At 35.8% G+C, this 20,868-nt stretch overlaps 2 protein-coding genes and 1 pseudogene across 4 annotated transcripts; 2 read left to right on the forward strand and 1 right to left on the reverse strand.

Annotated features, from left to right (window-relative positions):
• Window positions 1-6,064: 6,064 nt before the first annotated feature.
• On the reverse strand, window positions 6,065-13,399 carry LOC113714224 (uncharacterized). The gene is made up of 6 exons (XM_072068841.1): window positions 13,181-13,399; window positions 12,881-13,021; window positions 12,652-12,771; window positions 12,142-12,237; window positions 11,860-11,944; window positions 6,065-6,114 (listed from the first exon to the last, which is right to left on the reverse strand). The coding sequence occupies exons 1-6, from the start codon at window positions 13,397-13,399 to the stop codon at window positions 6,065-6,067; spliced, it is 711 nt and encodes a 236-aa protein (XP_071924942.1).
• LOC113714222 (ABC transporter G family member 10-like) lies at window positions 6,269-7,717 on the forward strand (annotated as a pseudogene).
• A 2,143-nt stretch (window positions 13,400-15,542) lies between the features above and the next one.
• LOC113715095 (RNA-binding protein 2) lies at window positions 15,543-18,874 on the forward strand. 3 transcript variants are annotated; one of them, XM_072068366.1, is made up of 7 exons: window positions 15,543-15,698; window positions 15,804-15,898; window positions 17,295-17,470; window positions 17,556-17,841; window positions 17,963-18,032; window positions 18,136-18,217; window positions 18,495-18,874. In XM_072068366.1, the coding sequence occupies exons 2-6, from the start codon at window positions 15,811-15,813 to the stop codon at window positions 18,203-18,205; spliced, it is 690 nt and encodes a 229-aa protein (XP_071924467.1). In that variant the 5' UTR covers window positions 15,543-15,698; window positions 15,804-15,810; the 3' UTR covers window positions 18,206-18,217; window positions 18,495-18,874. The 3 variants fall into 3 exon arrangements, with proteins under 3 accessions (XP_071924467.1, XP_027095062.1, XP_027095063.1); XM_027239261.2 differs by having other exon boundaries at window positions 17,963-18,024; XM_027239262.2 differs by having other exon boundaries at window positions 17,334-17,470; window positions 17,963-18,024.
• Window positions 18,875-20,868: the final 1,994 nt, after the last annotated feature.

Raw genomic sequence — 20,868 nt, forward strand, 5'->3', positions numbered from 1 at the left:
TATATCAGACGTATGAAAGTTGTGGAAGCACCATCATCAGTGACAGAATAATCACTTATCTGATCTATGTCCTGCTTCCAGTTCTTTACATGCACCACCTTTAACTTATGTTTGAGTTGATTTCACTTTACAACTTGAACAATGGGGTAGTTTTGCTTTTCACTGAAACATGTTTGTGTGCAAAAGAACTATAGTACCACATTACCCTTAGACGAGACAATAAGTGCAGTATACAATGGAAGAGAGAAACAATTAGCAATATATAAATAGTTAATAAAAGTAGGGATTTAACTCTCTTGTTCAGGATTTCAATGATGCAACTCCTACATCTCTATTGCAAAACACATATTGAGGGGACCATGTGAGATGGCTAGCCTCATCAACAGGTATGTTCTCTATCAAATCTGCAATGAGGAGGATATTTCCTACTGGTGAAACTGTGAAGTGATATAAAATGGTGTGGGATGTTCTGAAGCTTGCTTTTACTTTATGGTTGGCTGTACAAGGAAAGCTTATGACAAAAGATAGACTGAGAAAATGGGGAACGCAGAATGTTGATCCAACGTGTGTACTTTGTGGGGGAATTGAGTCAGTAGACCACTTGTTTTTTGAGTGTACTTTTGCTAAGTTAGTTTGGCAAAAAGTACAAAAAATGTATCTTTTATATAGAGGGGATTTCTGCTGGCAGATGGAGGTGCAATGGTGAAGTGTTTTCTTGAAGGGTAAATCCTTTGCAACTCAACCTAGAAGGCTGGATCTCTCTGCAACTGTTTGGCACTTATGGCAGGAGAGGAACAGCAGAATCTTTAAGCAAACCAGTAAAACCAATGTTCAACTTGTTGCAACAATTGTAAATTTTGTCTAATCAACGTGTGTATCTTGGGAGAGTGCTCCAAGAACAAAGGAAAATCTGGGACTAATGCTCGAATGGATACTTGAATGCAAGTGTTCGATGAGCTAGATAGGTTTTATATGTATATACGAGCCATAAACTTAAGTACTTAGTTATTGTAGAGATATAGGCTTTGGAGTATATAGTGCTGACATATACAGAGAATAGAGCTATGATGTAATAGATGTAGAGCTTGTTGTACACTTCTGGTGGGTTCAATAAAAGCTCTTTTAGGAAAAAAAAATAAAAGTAGGGAAAATAAGAAAATTATTAGAAAATCCTAAAATTGATTTAGGTCAGCTTTCCGGCTTATACTTTTGGTTCTGAAAGGATCAACCTTCTATAGATTCAATTACCTCCTCTTTAGGGTACATTCATATATTGAGAACATCAAAGTGGTGGAAGTTCGGAAACTCTAAGAACTTTAGAAAGTAAATTGAGATAAAAATTTTCGTAGACTTTATAAAAAGTATAATTTTTGTTTGATTTAAATGTAAAAGATACGTTAAGAAGACGTTGCTCTACTGATTAAAGTTGAAAAATCAGGTATCTTCAGATCCCCTTTTCTTCCCTACTTCTTAAATCCTGCATCTCTCATGCTTAAAAAAGGAAAAGAAAAAAAAAGATACGTGTGTAGAAAAGCAGCATTTGTGTCACAAATTTAATGACCTCATTTTATTCTGTTACGAGATACAAATGGTGTTAGTTTCAAGGGACTAAGGGCTAAGTGGTAAATTGAAATTAACCCTTAAGTTCTATTAAGGGATAATTTCAGAAACCTCCCCTGAGGTTTCTGACACTTTCACTGGCACCCCCTGAGGTCTTCAAAACTTCATTGACCTCCCTTGATAGAAAATTGGGCCCCTTTGCTGACATCATGAAGGCCAAAATTACAAATATATCCTATGAAGTTGGGGTTTATTACTGAAGTTGGGGTTTATTTCTACCGTTTAGTTGGAGAAAAAGGCATCTAAAGTGATTAATCAAGTTTAACAACAATAACACAAATTTGATGGCTAATACATGAATTAAAGCTGGATTAGGGAGTAAGGCGCCATTTTTGTGCCTGCTGTGAATATATAAATGTGTTAAAGTAAAATTCTAAAGTGATTAATCAAGCTTAACAACAATAACACAAATTTGATGGCTAATGCATGAATTAAAGCTGGATTAGGGAGTAAGGCGCCATTTTTGTGCCTGCTGTGAATATATAAATGTTTTAAAGTAAAATTCAAAAAGTGTTACAGTAATTTCTTACAAAAAAAAAAATAGTAGGTTGTCTATGTAACATAAATTAAATATTTTTTAAAAAATAAATATCCCATAAAGTACCAACTATTTATGGTTTTTCTCTATTACATGAACCAAGTACCAGGTTTTATGGGTATTTTATTCTGAATCATTTAATTTATGTTAAATACATTAATATTTGCAAATAAAATTCAAAAGCCGTTACACAAATATTTTTACGAAAGGAAAAGTAGCATGTTTTGTATTTAATGTAAATGATGTATTTGACAGTAAAAAAAAAAAATTTCCATAACATACCAGTTCTTTACAAGTTTCTTCCATTATATGGACAAAGTACTAGCTATTTATGAGCAATTTAATTTGCATCATTTAATTTATATTAAATACATAAATGTTTATAAGTGAAATTCAAAAATTATTACACTAATATTATTATGAAAGGGAAACTAGTAGGTTTTGTATTTAACATAAATTAAATACGTGAAAGTAAAAAAAGAAATTACCCACTTTTTACTAGCTCTTTACGGGTTTCTTCTATTATATGATAAAGTACTAGCTATTTATAGGCATTTTACACTTTTTATATAATTTATGTTAAATACATAAATGTTTGTAAGTAAAATTTAAAAAGTGATACAATAATATTTTTACGAAAGGAAAACAAGTAGGTTTTCTATTTAACATAAATTAAATACGTGAAAGATGAAAACAAAAGTAATTGCCCATAACATATCAGCTCTTTATGAGTTTCCTCTATTACACGAACAAAGTAATAGCTATTTATGAGCATTTTACTCTAAATCATTTAATTTATATTAAATATACAAATGGTTGTAAGTAAAATTCAAAAAGTATTACACTCATATTTTTACGAAAAGGAAACTGGTAAGTTTTGTATTTAACATGAATTAATTATGTGAAAGTAATACTCGCAGGTAATTTAATTAGTTACTTATTTTATGTTAAATAGATAACCTACTGGTTGACTTAAGATTTATGAAAACCGGCATTTTTTCTGGCACATCTAGTGCTTACAATTTTTTGTATTGTACTTACACCTCCTCAACTTTAGTAATCATTCTAATAATTTATTCTTCTTTCAATCTTCTACTAATACAAGGAGCAAAGGGGCAGCCATGGAATAAAAATACCTTCTCACACATGAAAATAATATTGTAATCAGATTTGGGCTGATTGTTACCAAAAACTCAAAAGCACGAGAGGTCAGTGAAATTTTGAAGACCTCAGGGGGTGCCAGTGAAAGTGTCAGAAACCTCAGGGGTGGTTTCTGAAATTTTCCCTTTTATTAAAGCAACTTTCTACAGCACAGCTCCCCAGTATCAAGCATTTGCGAGGAAGAATAATTCGTTCTATTAATATACTATAAATATAATATACCTTTTTTTTTGGTTTGATAGGAGGGTTTTAGACCCATTACAAGGTAACTAATTTAGGCGTTGTAACGCCTATTACATCATATGCTAACCACTTCCTCAACCCCTCTGGTGGAGATGCCAGCTCTTGAACTCCTGGCTCCAAACTCAAGCTCCTCTTAGCTAACCAATCTGCACTCAAATTATCCTCCCTCCACCGATGTAATATCTCACATTGCCATTGCCACTCTCTTAAACTTCGGATTTTGTTGATCTGCACCATAACGGGGCTCTTTTTTGGCTCTTTGTCGATGAGCTCTAAATTCACTTTAGAGTCCGTTTCAATGATCACTCTCTTGTACCCCTTGTTCCATGCTGTCTTCATTCCAAATCAAATAGCCCATAGTTCAGCTCCAATATTGGTCCTCTGTCCTAAATTCGCCCAAAATCCGCTAATCCACATTCCATACTCATCTCTTAATAGCCCTCCAGCCCCTGCAATACCACTCCTAGAACTAAACGCCTCATCTACATTAACCTTTATCCAACCTCACTCTGGTTTATCCCACCCAATGTTTATAATTTGTCTTTTCTTGCTCTTAGTTTCCCTCTCTAGTACTCCTTGATTAGCTTCCAACACTGCAACTATCATTTTCTCTAGGCTATCAAGTTTACTGCTGTCCTCATTGATGTAAAAACTATTCCCGCCTCCCCATATTGAGTATACCACCTGTTGGAACACTGCCTGCCAGTCCAGGTGATCCTATCTGCCTATATTACCTCTCTTTAGATTCCAGTCTATCCAATCTCCTTCACTCTTGCTGTTAAATTCCTCCTAATATCTTGGATGAACTAGCTTGAACCATATCTTCCTAGCCCAAGGACAATCTCTTAGAGCATGTAGCTGCGTTTCCGGATCCTGCCTACATATTTTGCAGTAACTAATCTCCTGGAGGTACCTTCTCTTCTTTTCTGCATTAGTTAATAGTTTTTGGTGCCTAGCTAACCACAATATGAATTGCCATCTGCCCGGTCCTCTTTGCTTCCAAATTTGATTCCATCCATGTTGATGAGCAAACACTTCTTCATTACATTCTAGTTTATATGCAGTTCTTGTTGAAAACACTCCCCTAGGATCCGGAGTCCACACTGGCAAATCCTTGTTGGAGCCTTCTTCTGCTAAATGGACTTCCATTAGCTTACTTAACATTTGAGTGGACAGTAAGGGCTCCAATGCATCCATATTCCATCCCTCCCCAATAACCTGATAATCCCTGACTTTCTTATGCAGCTCTCCTATCAGAATTTCCCTTCCACTCATGTCCACTAACGGCTTTTCTAATAACCATACGTCCTTCCAAAAACTAACATCTACTCCATTTACCACTTTCCACCTCACTCCTTTCCTCACCACCTTTTGTCCCTCCTCTATACTCCTCCAGACGAAATATTTTCTCCCATACCCTCCTAATTCTTTATACTTGTTTCTAAGAACCCTTGCCCACAGCGACTCCTTCTGGTGCAAAGCTCTCCAACTCAACTTGGCAAGTATTGCTCTATTGGTCTCCCTCATTTTCCGTATCCCAAGTCCTCCTTCCATTTTGTCCCTTGTCACAGTATCCCAGTTCACATGATGAATTTTCCTGCGCTTTGCTGAGTCCCCCATAAAAAATCCCTTGCACATCTGTCTACGTCATCTAGCACTGAGCATGGTAACATAGCCGTTTGCATTGTATACAGAGGAATTGCAGTTAGCAAGAAGAAATATAATATACTAATCTGAACAGATATGCTTTCTCCCGTCAAACAAGAATAAAACAAAAAATGCACGTCTGCCTGGAAGAATTGTGGCTAAACAACTAGAGATTAAAAATCATAACATGCTTCTCTCCTGCAGTTTAGAATTCCATTTAATTCCTTAATTGTTGGAGAGTGGCCATTGCTGTCACTCACCATGATTAATTAGCATTTAGTACTGTATAATATCTTCACCCTTCAAAGAATGATCTTTTCTGATCAAGACCCTAATAAGTATGATTAATCATTGGCTTGAATTCAGAAAAAGAAAGCAACTTAGATTTAAAATAAAAAAATACCCCTCTTTTTTTGATGATCTATTAGCACTAGGAAAGGGAAAAAAGAAGTTAATAAGCAGAAAAATTTTGCCAAACATTTAGCACCCTATGTTGTTTCAGGCCGCATATTGCTGAGTTGGTTGAATTTGGTAGGAATCTCTATTTCGCTGGTTGCGAAAATTGGCCTTCATAGCCATACTTCCACCGGTCTTTCGCCTCCTACCAGTTTTTAAGCATGGGGAAAAGCTGGACTAATAATTTCGAGATATTGCTACCTACAAGAACACCAGTCTTTAAGGGCCTAGACAATTTATCAAATTCAAACATCTAAGAAAGTAGCTTATCCTAATTGCCTAATCTACCAAAATCATGTAACTGCTAAGTTGTATGGGATATGAAGTTTTCCCGGTATGCGTTGTACATTTTCACATGAGATGCACTCGATTTATAGTTCAAATCTTATCTGGCAAATCTCAACTCTCCACTTGCCCAGAATTTTCAGGATCCGAAACTCCTTTTTTTTTTTTTGTTTAATAACAATGATCGTTAGGATCATTTTTTCTTTAGTGACATCATTTCTGCCAGCAAATGTAGCATCATATTTGGAGTCTAGAATGTAGGAGTATAAAATACGGTCTAGTTTAGTGGTTTGGTTCATCCATCTCCATACTTCAGCAATGGTGGCTCCAATTGCTAGTCCTCAGCAAACTCATCACAGCATTAAAACCGTGAATCTCTCCTACAACCTATCACCAAGCTAATTTGATCAGCTGCTGAATTTGGATGCCTGGCAGGAAACTGCCAATGAAAAGACCAGGTACATTTTGAAAAATGTAAACTGTGAAGCCAAAGCGGGGGAATTAACGGCAATTGCTGGTTCTAGTGGAGCTGGGAAAACCTCGTTGTTGGAAATTCTTGCTGGAGTTATTGTCTGGTCTAGAGTTATCGGTCATGTTCTAGTGAATGGTCAGCCCCTAAATGTTGCACATTTCCGGAGAGCGTCCGGTTATGTGACACAAGATGAAGCTCTTTTCCCACTTCTCACTGTCGAAGAGACTCTGATGTATAGTGCGCATCTCAGGCTGCATGGAGGGAGTGAGGCAGCCAGAGAAAGAGTTCGAGACCTTCTGCAGGAGCTTGGACCAGACCATGTTGCTGCAGTGAGAATTGGCAGCGAGTCTAGAAGAGGAATTTCCGGGGGTGGAAGCGTAGAGTATCAATTGGAGTTTATTTAGTTCATGATCCTGCAGTTCGTTTGATTGACGAACCAACATCAGGGCTTGACTCTGCTTCAGCTCTCCATGTTTTGACTATGCTTAAATCTATGGCTAAGAACCAAGGTAAAACAATCTTGCTGAGCATCCATCAACCTCGTTTTCGAATTCTAGAGTTATTTGATAGGGTCATTCTGTTATCTGGTGGCCTTGTTGTTCATAATGGACCCCTGGATTGCCTGGAGGAAAGGCTCAAATCCACTCTCAGCATGTCAATGTGCTTGAATATGCAATTGATGTTTCACAAAGCCTGTGTATGGAAGAAAGTGATGCAGAAATTTGTGAAGCAGAACAGGATAGCACGGATCTTGTGATCAACAATTACATTTCGTCCAACATTCAAACAAAGCACATCTCTCACTACTGCAATTCTTTGTGCGAGGAAGCACTAATACTTACTCAGAGATTCTCCAAAACATCTTCAGAACCAAAGATCTTTACGGTGCAAGGACGATTGAAGCTTTACTCGCAGGAATCCTATTAGGGACGATATTCATGGATATATACAATAATTCAAAGAGACCAGACGTCCAAACTCAAATTGGATTCATGGGGTTCGTTCTGGCCTTCTTGTCGTCATCCACCACAGAAGCTCTACCAATTTTCTTGCAAGAGAGGGTAATTCTAATGAGGGAGACCTATAGAGTATCTTCATGTGTTATAGCAAACGCGATAGCGTTTCTTGCCTTCCTCTTGCTACTGGCTCTTCTATCTCTTTACTATCCCCGTTTACTGGCTAGTTGGATTGAGACGCGATATTGATGGATTTCTTTATTTCTCTCTGTGGCTTGGATTGTTGTCTAGATGGCAAATTCTTTTGTAGCATGCTTTAGCGCTCTTGCAATCTTGTAGAACCAGAAAGCACTAATAAGCTGTAGTCCTAGACCCATTGCCTGAAGAAAAAGAAAAGCTATACCTCAAAACTACAAGCTGCAACTGTATAAATAAAGACATTAAACTCACAAAATCATAAAGTTTACAATGTTATAATTAGTGAAGAGAATGCTTATTGTTCTGGAGAGATAGTGGATTCTCAGTGTCTACTAGCACATCGCTAATCAGAGAATTCACCTTCAGGAGTAGAGGAATGTCAGCAGATAGAGCTACATAAGTGAGATGAGATCCAGCTATCATCCTTGCAGATGTAAAGACTGCTGCAAACAAAATCTGCATGCCATGTACCAAAATGGACCAGAGTTTTAGTAGCAGTCTTTTGGCAAGTAGAGCCATGGATGTGTACAGTTCAAAGTTTTAGTAGCGGTATTGTAACAAGTATTGCAAAATTGATCGTAATATTTGCTTTGCTGCAAGCTTTAAAACTAAAATCATTGAGTCGCATTGAGAGTTAGTATAAACCAAGAAAGAAAGTGACAGAATAGGTTGAAATTGGGGGGGCTTGAACTGACATCAACAGCCAAATTGAGGTTTGTGCCTTTATAGCCCAGCTTTTTGAGAGGAGATCTCTCAAGCGGAGGAATGGACTAGAAATCTCTGCGAGCCATAATACTGCCATCATCTCTGATCCGCCCTTCATCATTAAATCTGGTAACTTGCATGCATCCTTCCCCACTATTAATTTGAATGTATCAATCGTGGTTAATTTACTTGCTATCGACCTTGAGCATGGCTGCAGCATGACAAAAGGTATCTCGGCTAGCACAATTTATAATTTTCCTTGTTTCTAAAAAAATTATTTGCCATTTTCTTACTGGGTCTAATGATATTCCTTGTGTAAAACAGATCTGTTCCAAGTTTAATGGAAATTGGGGATCCATTTTATGAAAACAAAAATTTCCAGGGTTAGTGTAGGTAAATTACTAATCCAACCAAACCAAACTTTACGCTTAATGGTTTAGAAACATCATTTCCACTTAGATTCACGTACCAAAACAAAGATTATAGTCTCATTTCAACACACATAGATATCGTTCCACTTGATGATTTGTTTACAAAAACAAATGGGTAAAGTAACCACCGTGTGGTTTTGTATATTGTTGCGTGACTCCTCCTAATGTTTCAAAATATCCGTTTAGCACCCCATGATTATGTAAAGTAAAAAACGGATGGAAATCATCTTCAGTTATGGCAATTGATCCAAACGAGCTCCAAGAATGCGTGTAATGAAAGGTATAATACCTGCTTAATCTCCCCGTTATTTTTCATAAATTTTCACTTAATCTCCTATAATTTTTCATTTATTCACATGTCTCCCTAGCTATAATTTTTTGCTAAGTGGTCATCATTTAGCACTTAAATGAGGATGATTTGATGATTTTATGGAGCCTACGCCTTCAACTCCTTCTTCCCGGGCAGATGATGGTCCTTGATTCTCAATCTCAATAAATTAAATTAAGATGTGTAGTTTGTAATGGAAGGATTAATTGTAATCAAAATTCTACACTTCCATGGGAAAGGAGTTGAGATCTAAGTAGAATGTCCACCAGTTCTTTTCGAGGAAGTGGTTCCTCTGCAATTGCCAACATCTAGCGATGAGCAGTAAAGACTGCCAAAAGGGAAAAAAAAAAACCATATTGTATTTGAATTGAAGGGCTCAGAGGCAATTGCAGCATCCTCAGCTCCAGTTTTGAATTTAGACTCAGTTCACAAGATCTCGAGATAGTCCCAGAATATTTTGGAGATCACCTTTAATTAAAGGGTAAAAAACAAAAAAGCCCCCTGTGGTTAACCTAATATACAAAAAAGTTCCCTATGGTTTCAAAATATACAACACGACCCCTCATACTTTGAACTAAATTGTAAATGTGACGGAATGCGTTAAATTTAACGGAAATGGACGAAATGACCAAAATGCACTGATATAATTAAGCAAAAGACAGTTCAAAAAAATCATTTGTTTTATTCTCTAAGTAGAGAGAATTGAGGGTTAAGGGGTAGAATAGGTATATTTGATAAAAATTAGGCATAAAATTTTTTTTTTAGGTTCTAATAAGTCATTTCCGTTAAGTTTAACGGATTCCGTCACCTTTATAATTTAGTTCAAAGTATGAGGTGTCGTATTGTATATTTTGAAATCATAGGGGGCTTTTCTGTGTATTAGGCTTATCACAGGGAGCTTTTTTATTTTTTACCCTTAATTAAATACTAAATGTATTAATGCACATGCTTGTATGTGTGTTATTGCAGTTTTCTTCAGTTGCGCCCTGCACAAAATATAAGTGTGTTTGGATTGTAAGTTATTTGAAATATTTTTACTGTAGCACTTTTTGTGATGTGATGTATGTGAGATAAAAAGGTAATTGGGAAGATAAAAAGGTGTATTGGAAATTGTAATAGTGATGTCAGCAAATATATTTGACCAAATAATTGGCTGTCCAAACACACTATTATTTCACGAAACTAGAAAAATTGAATTTTAGTATTGGAAGATACCAAATCTATATTAATTTGGGATCCATTCTCAAATTGAAATCCTTCAATCCACATGCTGACTTAAAGGATTTTTTTTTTTTTGGAAAGCAGAAGAATTTGGTGAAATTTGTTTCTTAACCCATTAATTCCATTTCCCTCCGTATTTTTTCGTTCAAGATTTCCCTTCTTCTTCTTCTTCTTCTTCTTCTTCTTCTTCTTCTTCTTCTTCTTCTTCTTCTTCTTCTTCTTCATACTGTATATACTTTTGGAGGGCGAAACAGGAACACAAGTACCGGGACCCTTGACCACTCTTGTGGAAGCCTGTAGGATGTAATCATCAACGTTTCATAAAATTGAAGCTTGAAATTTAAATTCTGAAGTCCTAAAAATAAATGTTAAAAGTATCAAATTGCCGAATTGATAAAATTATGTCTGTTTGATAAGTAACTGAATACAAGCACAAGGATAGGAATATCACACAGATATGATAATTTTATTCTTTTTCAAAAATTATATTTATTTGTGTATTGCAAAGAATGAAAATTGTGTGTGTTTTGTGTGTGAGTGAGAGATAAAATAATGAAAAATTAAAAAGTAGTGTTTAAATTTGTGCATTTATGTGTAAGTATGTGTATGTTGAGATAAAGAAGGAAAATGTATACTTTGTGCCTGAACATGTACAAATACATTGTAACCTTGGGCCTTAGATCATGGTTTTATCTTATGAAGATCTTCAAGATATTTGTGATACATATAAGTATTCTATTGTACAAGACTTTTTTTTTAAATTTCTTTCCAAGATATTTGTGATACATATAAGAATTCTATTGTGCAAGACTTTTTTTAAAAATTTTTTTCTAACAGAGAAGGGGTGAAACTTAAAAAACGAGAGAGAAGATAAAGAAATTTGAATTTAAAAACTCTAACACTTGAAACCTCAACCTTGGCCACTAAACTAATGCCTCATTGGCACGTAGTAAACATCTCAATTACTCCGAGGAGTAAAGCTTATGCGTTGGCGTTACAGAAATTTGGCAAAAGAAGAGATTGACTTGGGGAGTCCATTATTTTATATATATATATATATATATATATACACACACACACACTAGTTAATAGCTTGCTCATATTAGTCACTATAAAAAGAAGGAAAAATTGTCCAAAACATCTCTCACATTTTGTAAAATGACTTTTTTCGTCCCTTACTTTTAAAAGTATAATTTTATGTCCCTTACATATTCACATCGATCAAATTTAGTCCCTAACTAGGTTTCAGGTCATTTTTTTGCCGGATTACACGTGATCATTTTTTAAGGGTAAATTTGTTAAATTATATTTTGCATAATCTAATTTATTGTCCCTCACATTTCATAAAATATATTTTTTCGTCCCTTACATTTTATAAAATGATTTTTTTTCATCCCTCATATTTCATAATATGAATTTCTCCATCTCTCACATCGGTCAAATTTAGTCCCTAACACACACACACACACACACATATATATATATATATATGGCTATTGTGGCGGTCAGCAACACTGGGGCAGCCGCCTGAGAGGTGGAACACAACATTTGTAACTTGCTTCCCCATCTACGGCTGGCTGGCTGGCTTGAAGGCATGCCTTTGGAAGACAGTTTGTATATAACCATTCTTACGATCTTGTATGCCCAGAAAGCACTGACAAGTTGCAGTCCAAGAGCCAGCGCCTGAATATATATACAAGGAAAATGTAAATACAAGATACCCCAACCAAAAAAAAAAAAAAAGAGCCAGAATATTAATTAATTGACAAAGTGCTACTTCAGCTTGTTTTTCTTTATAACAATGGAGCAAATACTTGAATTTAAGGACATAGTAATCATGCCTTTCTTTGATTTGGTTGTTGTTAAATCATGTAACTTACCTTCATGAGCAGCGGACTATCAGAAAAGAGAAATACATACGTGAGATATGGTCCAACTATCATCCTTGCAGCTGTGAATATGATTGCAAACAAAATCTGCAACAAATATAACACCAGCATGTTAGGAAGCTTCACCATAGTTTTCTAATTTCTATTATTGATGTTGTCCTATTTTTTATACAATTTTTTTTTTTTTGCCGGACATGATAGATTCTAATCTATATCTACTCCTACTCTATATTAGGGGGAGTGGGGATGCAAAGGGGTCAAGAGGGAATTCGAGGAAATTGAACCATCATCCATCCAGACGGGTACATACTCATCTGTTGGCAAAATTTTTTCAGAAAATCCTGAATTTAGAATGTAGGCCGGCACCCAAGTAGAGCCTTAAGGGTCCTTTTTGCCCATTATCGAAGTGGGAAGCAAATGATCAATATTGACAGATTTTGTAGATTTTTTTAATGGAAATATATATCATGAAGTTGAGTGTAGGGTTTTGAATGAACTAACATCAATGGCCAAATTTAGGTCTGTGTCTCTGTACCCCATTTCTTTAAGGAGGTCTCTTAAGTGGAGGAATGGACCAGAAATTTCTCCAAGCCATAATGCCGCCACCATTTCTGATCCATACTACATATATAGAAAAGAAAAATATGGACAAGGAACTTATATCACTGCCAAAAATAAAATTTCAGAATTCAGAGAAAATCAAATAGGAAAAGTAGAATAATTTATATACCCTTTCAGAGGCAAGGCCTGCCCAAATTCCAAGAATGCAGACTAAATGATGAAATATGGTATCCAGATTAATGTTGTCGCTGAATTGGCAACATGCTAAGTCAAAAATGAGATAAGCACCACTGATTGCTAATGTTTGGATCTGCAGCAATTTGAAATAAACAACATTCTTCTTAAAAGCGAAAGTATCAAATTTTGTAAATTTAAACACCACAACAAAAGTTGGAAAAACACACACACAAAAAAAAAAAAAAGGAAGAAAAAGAGGAAGAAGAAGATATCTGTAACTCGTTCGAAGCACCTGCATGGGAGAAGACTTTGAGGCCAATGGAAAAATTGGGCAACTCCAATCTTGAATGGAGAGAGAAGCCAATGTTACTGCTATAATTGCATGGATTGAAGAAACCACACGTAGGCTAAAATCAAATGAACGTTCTTGAAAGATCCCTTTTGTTAATAAGAATAATATTGTCCAGAAGAACACACCTGCTACAACCAACCCTACTATGTAATCTTCCATGCTGTTGCTAATTGCAGAAGAATTTGGCCATCTCAGATGGATGAGACAAAGAAGGAATGAATATTTTACAACATCAAAGTTCTGGTGAAACTAAAATGCAATGAAACTTTTTGGGTAGTATATAATGCAGAGTTAATGCTTTTTTTTTTTTTTTGTAATAATAAAGGAGTTGATTAAGGCTAATTCATTGTTGAAAGAATTATGATCATCAGCAATTTTGAACCAATAGCTGGTCCGTCTCTTTAAACAAGGTATTGGTCAATTTGTAACGGTCTTCATTATTTTTAGAAACTACTAGTTTTTATGACTTTGTATCGATCAAATTGTTATAAAATTTAGATAACTATTCAAATTGAGTAACATATATGCTATATATCACCAATTTTCTTGAAGATATTAAATTATATATTAAGTGCAAAAGGAGAAACAATTGGGGATTAATTTGACTATACCCCTTATTTCACATATAAAAAATATACATTTTTGCCTAGAAAGGTGTTTTGGTCACAAGAAAGTAAGTATGACACTACTTGTTTTTGTTATTACTAATTCTGTTAATTTGGGGAGGAGGCAAATTAAGTGTACTTATCCAGAAATTGAAGCTAATAAAGTGTAATGACCTTATATATTTAGGGGGCAATGCGTGATTATCCCAAAAAGAAATAGTCGTAGTCCTCACTAATTCCTTCAATTTCCGAGTTCCTAATATAACCCGCATATTGTTTAGGTTATGTCTCTAATCAACGCATCCACATGCTCTGTTATACCATCTCAAACCACAAAAAAAAAAAAAGCACCTTTCAAAATAGAGTAAATCTTATATACATTAAATGCATACATTATCACTGTTGGATCCATAACATATGTGCAAAAATTGAATTTTAAATTTAAATTTTATATTGTTGTCATTCATCCAACGTTGACAGTATATATGAATTATGCCGTATAATTTATAGTAATAGAATAAGCATGTAGGAAAGATTAATCTTTCAAGATAATCATTTTAAATGACGCCATGCCGTCTAATTTATAACAGAATAAGCAAACAACTTCTGTTGGGTAGGGAAGATGATTTGAATAAAATGGTGAGGACTACGTTAGTGAAACTTACATGTTTTTCTCTTCAATGTTAATATTAATCACAGCGTTAGTCATCAAACTTTTGAAAATTGAGAGGAACTTTTGTTGCAAAGAGAAATTGATTCCTACAAACTTATAATCATAGTTCTTTTATTTATTATTTGAATTGATGTCCACGTGACTTTCACGACACATAGTTAGATAACAAATAGTCCGTCGATTGTTATTTTTCTATTCAAATTAAAAATAGTGGGAATTCAGTTGTTAGAGTCACGTATATATTTTTTTGTTGCATTGGCCACTTATACATATACTTAGCAATAACTACAAAAGTAGACATTCACCAAAAATCATTTTTTAGGCAAAATTAGAACAAATATTTTCATGGGATTTCAGACTATTATAAAGTAGTGTGCACCATCTATTACATTTTTTTTTGGGTTTTGGTGGGGGCATATTCATATTCATTTTTGTTCGGTGGGCACCAAGTGTGATTACCTCGTAGGACTGCAAACGAACCGAGCGGCTCGAGTTGAAATCGAGCTCGAACTTGAGATCAAAATATTAAACTTAACTCGTGAGTTCGAGTATATATTATAAATATATATTTTTATTTTAAGTATATATATTTTTTATTTTTTATTTTAAGTATATATATTTTTTTATTTTTTTATTTTAATAGTAAAATTACATATATATCCTTAATATTTTATTATTTATTAAGAAAAAAATATTACTTTATTTATTTTTTAAAAAATAAAAATAATTATTTTTTATTTTTTTGAGTTCGAGCTCGCTCAAATCAAGCCGAATTCGAGCTCGAACTTGAAATTGTCGGCTCGTCGAGCTCGAGCTTGAGTTTACTAAAATTATGTCAAGACTCGACTCGATTAGACCAAAACTCGATTCGACTCGATTCGTTTGCAACCCTTACTCTTAGTTTAGGGGAGGGAGAGTGTGATTATCCCAAAAATAGGAAAAGGACTAATTGGGTGAAGAAAGAAGATAAGGGGCAAATTATGATGGTGGAAACATTTGAAGGACTAAATGAACTATTTTACGGGAATGCAAGTTATGCAACAGCAACACCGATCTCTTTCCCGAATCATTTTCCCAATCCCCAAATTTATTCCCCAAATTAAACGCGGCGGACGGCTGAGCGGAGCTGAGCTGAGCTAGGGTTTCACCACACCTCATCACCACCACCACCACCGATCAGGTTTACCATTATTTTTCACACACAGTCACACACAACAGAGTCTGGTTATATTGGTTGAAACGAATGAGTCCATACTAAACAGCGCGGTGCGGTTTTTTTTTTCAGGAGAAAAATGGGGGATCCCTATTGGAATAGGCAAAGTGGGATGCAACCACCAGCAGCCGTAGGAGGAATGCTTAAACGTCACCGTTCCGATTACGGTATACTTTTTACTTGAAATTCAGTAAAATTTTCTCTTTGAATTTGAAATTTCAAGCGTAAATATGAAGAAAACCAAAATAAAGAATAGTATCTAATTTTTTAAAAAGTTCTGTTGTTATAGTTTCAGTCATGTTTTGTCATTGTTAATTGCTGTAAAATGTCTAAGGAAAATAAAAATAGGTATAGAACAGAAACTCTAATTAGTGTTTGAATACTCTGTTGCTTTCAGGCCACTAAAATTTTTTAAAAAAAATGTAAATTGCAGTTTGGGAGAATTATTCAGAGTCTTTTTAGGGAAATTGGGTCGTGGGGGTGTACTGCAAGGATCCTGAACATGTGAATCAAATTGTTTTATGGATATTTACATTTGTACAACTGAAAAGAAAAACTTTGTTTTTTCTTAAATGTACTTCATGATGCCTTTTCGCTGGAAGAAACAAATATTGGGCAAGTATACTGGTCTTAGTTGTGACTTCATTTTGGTGGACTGGAAGACTTAAAATGACGACGGTGTTTTTGATGGGGGCTGTCAGAATTTAGCTAAGCTTTTTTGAATTTTGGAGGCAGAGTTTAGAATGTTAAGATTTAATATATGATTGAATTGCTGCTTGATTTCCTTTTGATGCTATATTGGTATTTGAAGGTCAGACTGAGAGGATCTTTGGGGTGAAAACTTTTACAATAAAAATGTGTTTTTTGCTTGAGTTCAAAATATGCCATCTTTGCTAAAGCAATACACTAAATAGCTTTTTCTCAGCTCAATCCACTTGACTTGTCCATTTGCTTAGTTTTACAGAAACCACTCAATTGGAATTAAGTCAATCTTAATTTGTGGTTTTTCTCTGGCAGAATTCAATTTTGATGTCTGGCAAGCTAATAAGTCATTAACCTTTTCTACTGTAAATAAACCATGGCATATTGTTACTACTATTTAACCTTTTCACTTGTCAATGAATGAAATCCCAACTATTGGAGACTTTCTGATTGTTATTTATCATATGGAATGTGGTATTCCTTATGACTTCTGATGCATGGTATCAATTAATTGTTGATCATACTTTGCACTCATCTCCATTTCTCACCTTACAGTAAACTATCTTATTTTCTTTCAACTATGTAACCTCTTTGATGAACTTCGTTTTCAATTTCTAGCCATTCATCATCAGTTCTTTTTCGGGTGTCACTTTGGGTTCAAAATGTTTACATTTTGGTCATAAATGGTTGGTATCAGCTATTTTTCTTTTAGTTTGTTCTGTAGACAAATATGCGGATTATACTTGCGTGTTTGTATCTCTTCATCTCCATCTCTCTTTACTTTGTTATTATTGTTATTTTTCTTGACTGAGTGGGAGAGGATGAATTTTGTGCATGACGCTTCTGTCTCTGATTGAATAGAAAGTGCATTGGCAAATTTATATTTCTCAACAAATACAGATGTCCCGCCATCTCGGATGACATTAGGACATGAGATGCATAACTATTTAGCTCCTGATGATGACCGAGGTGGACCTCGAATAGTAAAGGATACAAAAACCCTTGGATCAGCATATGACCGATATCTACAGAATTCGGTATTATTCAAACCTTGAAGGAAGATTTTCTTTTTTCTCATTATGCTTTTCACCAGCTGAAACATGCAAACTTTATTTTCTATAGCAACTTTCTCTTAATTCTGGAGAAGGTAATAACTATGGTGGAGCAGCTTTGAGAGCAGTTGGTAGTGGTATGCCTACACTTCCAATACGTGACCCTGTTTCATCTGGTCGTCCTGGGACTGGTGGTCCTGAACTCGCACCAAGCAGCAGAAGGGTGGGGTATAGTGGTCAACTCCCTGTGGAGGAAATACCCAGGACTCGTGAAACTCTTCCTCTTCCTCCAGATGCTTCAAGCACATTGTATATTGAAGGACTTCCTCCTGACAGCACGAAACGAGAAGTAGCTCGTATCCTGTTGGATTCTATATTTTGAAACAAATTCTATTCTTGTTTATTATGCATATTTTAATTACTATTCTTGTTCTTGTTATCTGCATTGGCCAATGTGTTACTTAACGTTGCCTGTAGATATTTTCCGTCCTTTTGTAGGTTATAAAGAAGTAAGACTTGTTACCAAGGAATCCAAACATGTATGTCGGTACTTATACTTTGTTAACCTTGTTTGCTTTTAACCATAGTTAAGCTTTCCTTTTTCTTTTCAATAGCAACTCATTTGACAATGATATTACTTGCCTTTGTAGCGCGGTGGAGATCCTCTTATTCTGTGTTTTGTTGATTTTGCTGACCCTGCATGTGCTGCTACTGCATTGAGTGCCCTGCAAGGTAATCTTTTCTCTGTTGACATGGTCATAGTTTTTAGCAGTTCATAAATCGTCTATATCTGGTGATTGAAGTTCTTATAGTGGTCAGAGTCTTTTTGTCCATGCCAGGACAAATAAAAGGTCTTTTCTTCTCTCTAACATTTTGATTTGTTTTTAGATGTAATTAGTGGATTTTGTATTTGGGTGGATAAGAATGTTCTTGTACAGGATCTTGTTGTACTATAGTAGTGTTCTATTCTTATCCTGCTGTAAAATTCTTGAGGCGGTTGAATTACCAGGTTATAAGATGGATGAACATGACCCAGACTCTTCCTACTTGCGGCTGCAATTCTCAAGGTTCCCAGGTCCAAGGTCTGGCCCTGGATTTCGTGGGAAGAGATAGAAAAGCTTCAGGCCGCTGATACCTGACTCAATGCACTCATTAAACAATGTAGTACTTTTATGTGATACTCGATTTCATGTAGTTGATCCTGAACTTAGTTGATACTTGACACACCTGCGCAGATTTGTTCCCCCTCTCCTCTTTGTGGTGGGAGTGGAAGAGGCAGGAGAGAGATTTGCAATAGTTTTAGCTTATTTGGAGCAATTAAACTTGTTGCACAGAGGGCTGAAGGTGCATCTTTTATCAATTGCAGCTGGTGTTTGTATGTTGTATCAATTATCTGTTCTTCGCAACCCTTTTTGCGCATTGGGTGCATTTCAGGTTTTAGGTTTAGAATGATCTCGATTAGTTGGTTTTCTGTCATTGCTTCTTGCTTCAAAGATTCTTCCTCTGGCATCTTTCCACAAAAAGTAAGACGCAATGGTGGGCTGGGTTTCACTTATATGCCCGTCCTGCTACTATGTTCTCTTGTGAATGTGTCATAAACTCAAGTATAAGCAGGAAATATTGGCAAGAATGGAATGGAAGTATTAGGCCCAGATCACCAGATAGTGAGCTGGTGATCAATCCTCCCTTCACGGATAATACGGTGGAGATTTGGACTGCCTAAATTAAGTCTAAAACAGTTGAAGAGTGCAGGTGGTTTCAGAGGGATACTAGGTCAACATTGCAGGTATGATGCTAGAGATTTGCTGTTTGCTCTATAGAAAAAACGTGCAAATCTTTTGAGGATGGCTTTGCTTGCACGCAGATGAATTCCACTATTGTAAAATCTACTCTTCTGGTCAAATCTTGGTAATCAATTTTTTGGCTAATTAGGATCTGCCTATTCGAAGATCTGCAGTTGGTTTCTTAAATTAGGTTCTCAAGTTTTGGCACTACAATTTTTTTTTAAAAAAAGAGCAATAAAATGGCGTTATGGTACTCTGGGTTCCGCTATCCAAATACCTCCGAATAGATGGGTTTTCTCAAGAAACATGGAGCCAGGAAAAATAAAAAAAATACATTCTATATAAAGCCTGGCAAATGGACATGAAAGATATAATCCGGGAAAAAAAAAGTCCCCCTTGGTTGAAATTTAAGAGAAGGGCAAAGACCAAGGAGAGATAATCTGCCAAATCTGAAAGCAAGAAAGTAACAACCTGAATATCTGAAGCAATAGCTTGAAATTTAAGAAATGGGAAAAATGCATTTTTCATCCTCAAAGTTTGGACCGTTGACCAATTTCATCCTCAAAATTTCACTCAAAACACATTTTATCCTCAAAGTTATGTAATTTTGGCCAATTAAGGACAATTGACGGGAAATAGAGAAATTGGCGTTAAACCCAACTGTAAACCCAACAAAAAATGGGTTAAACCGAATGAAGCCTTTTTTTAACGGAACAAAAATTGTTGCAACGGACCAAAACCAACATTCTTTTCCTTCTTCCCTCTGCCTTTCTGCAACCCCAAAATTTTTTTCCCAAAAGCCAAACCTTACACCACCTTGAAGCAATCAAATACTAAATTTTTATATTTTCAAATTCACATAAAGAGAGTTGAGAAGTGACTGAGGGGGATAGAGGGCTTCCAACGATGGAAGATGTGATAGTGGAAGCCCTTCTATCTAATGAGCGGGAAGCTCATATTTTAGCTGCCAGAGAACTTGGTAAACTTGCAACTAAACTAAGACAGAAGTTAGCAGAAAGAGGGATCATTTCTCGGCTCGTTACGATGCTTTGTAAGCAAGTATATGAAGCCACTGAAGCGGCACTCTGCTCTGCTTTGTCTAGCTTTTCACAATGAAAGGTATTGTTTGCATCAGTTAAAATTTGCAATTTTTGAAGTTGCATCCGAAGGCATTGGCTGTAGAATTGTTCCCCATCTAATTTTGCTATGATTTTTGCAGAAACAAGATCCGAATTGCAAATTCTAGTGCCATACCAGTATTGCTGGAGATCATTCAATGCCAAAAAGAGTCATTGATTGACCTTGCAGCAGCAGCCCTCTTGGTTCTTTCTTCTTGCTCCGCTAACAAGTTAGCAATCGCAGCATCTGGGGCTGTCCAAATCCTGGTTGGATCTCTGAATTCCCAATTGGCAGAAGAACACGGTTTCCAGAATCTAAGTGTGCAGGCTAAGCTCGATATCATATCCATATTTCACAATCTCTCCACCCATCCTCAGATAATCCCATCTATTGTTTTGGGGTGGGGGAGGAGGCGGTGGTGGAAATGGAGGAGCGGTGGTTGGGGAAGTGAGAGTGGAAATGGTCAACATGCAAAGGATG

The sequence above is a fragment of the Coffea arabica genome, chromosome 10c, assembly GCF_036785885.1.
Source record: "Coffea arabica cultivar ET-39 chromosome 10c, Coffea Arabica ET-39 HiFi, whole genome shotgun sequence".
Taxonomy (NCBI): Eukaryota; Viridiplantae; Streptophyta; class Magnoliopsida; order Gentianales; family Rubiaceae; genus Coffea; species Coffea arabica.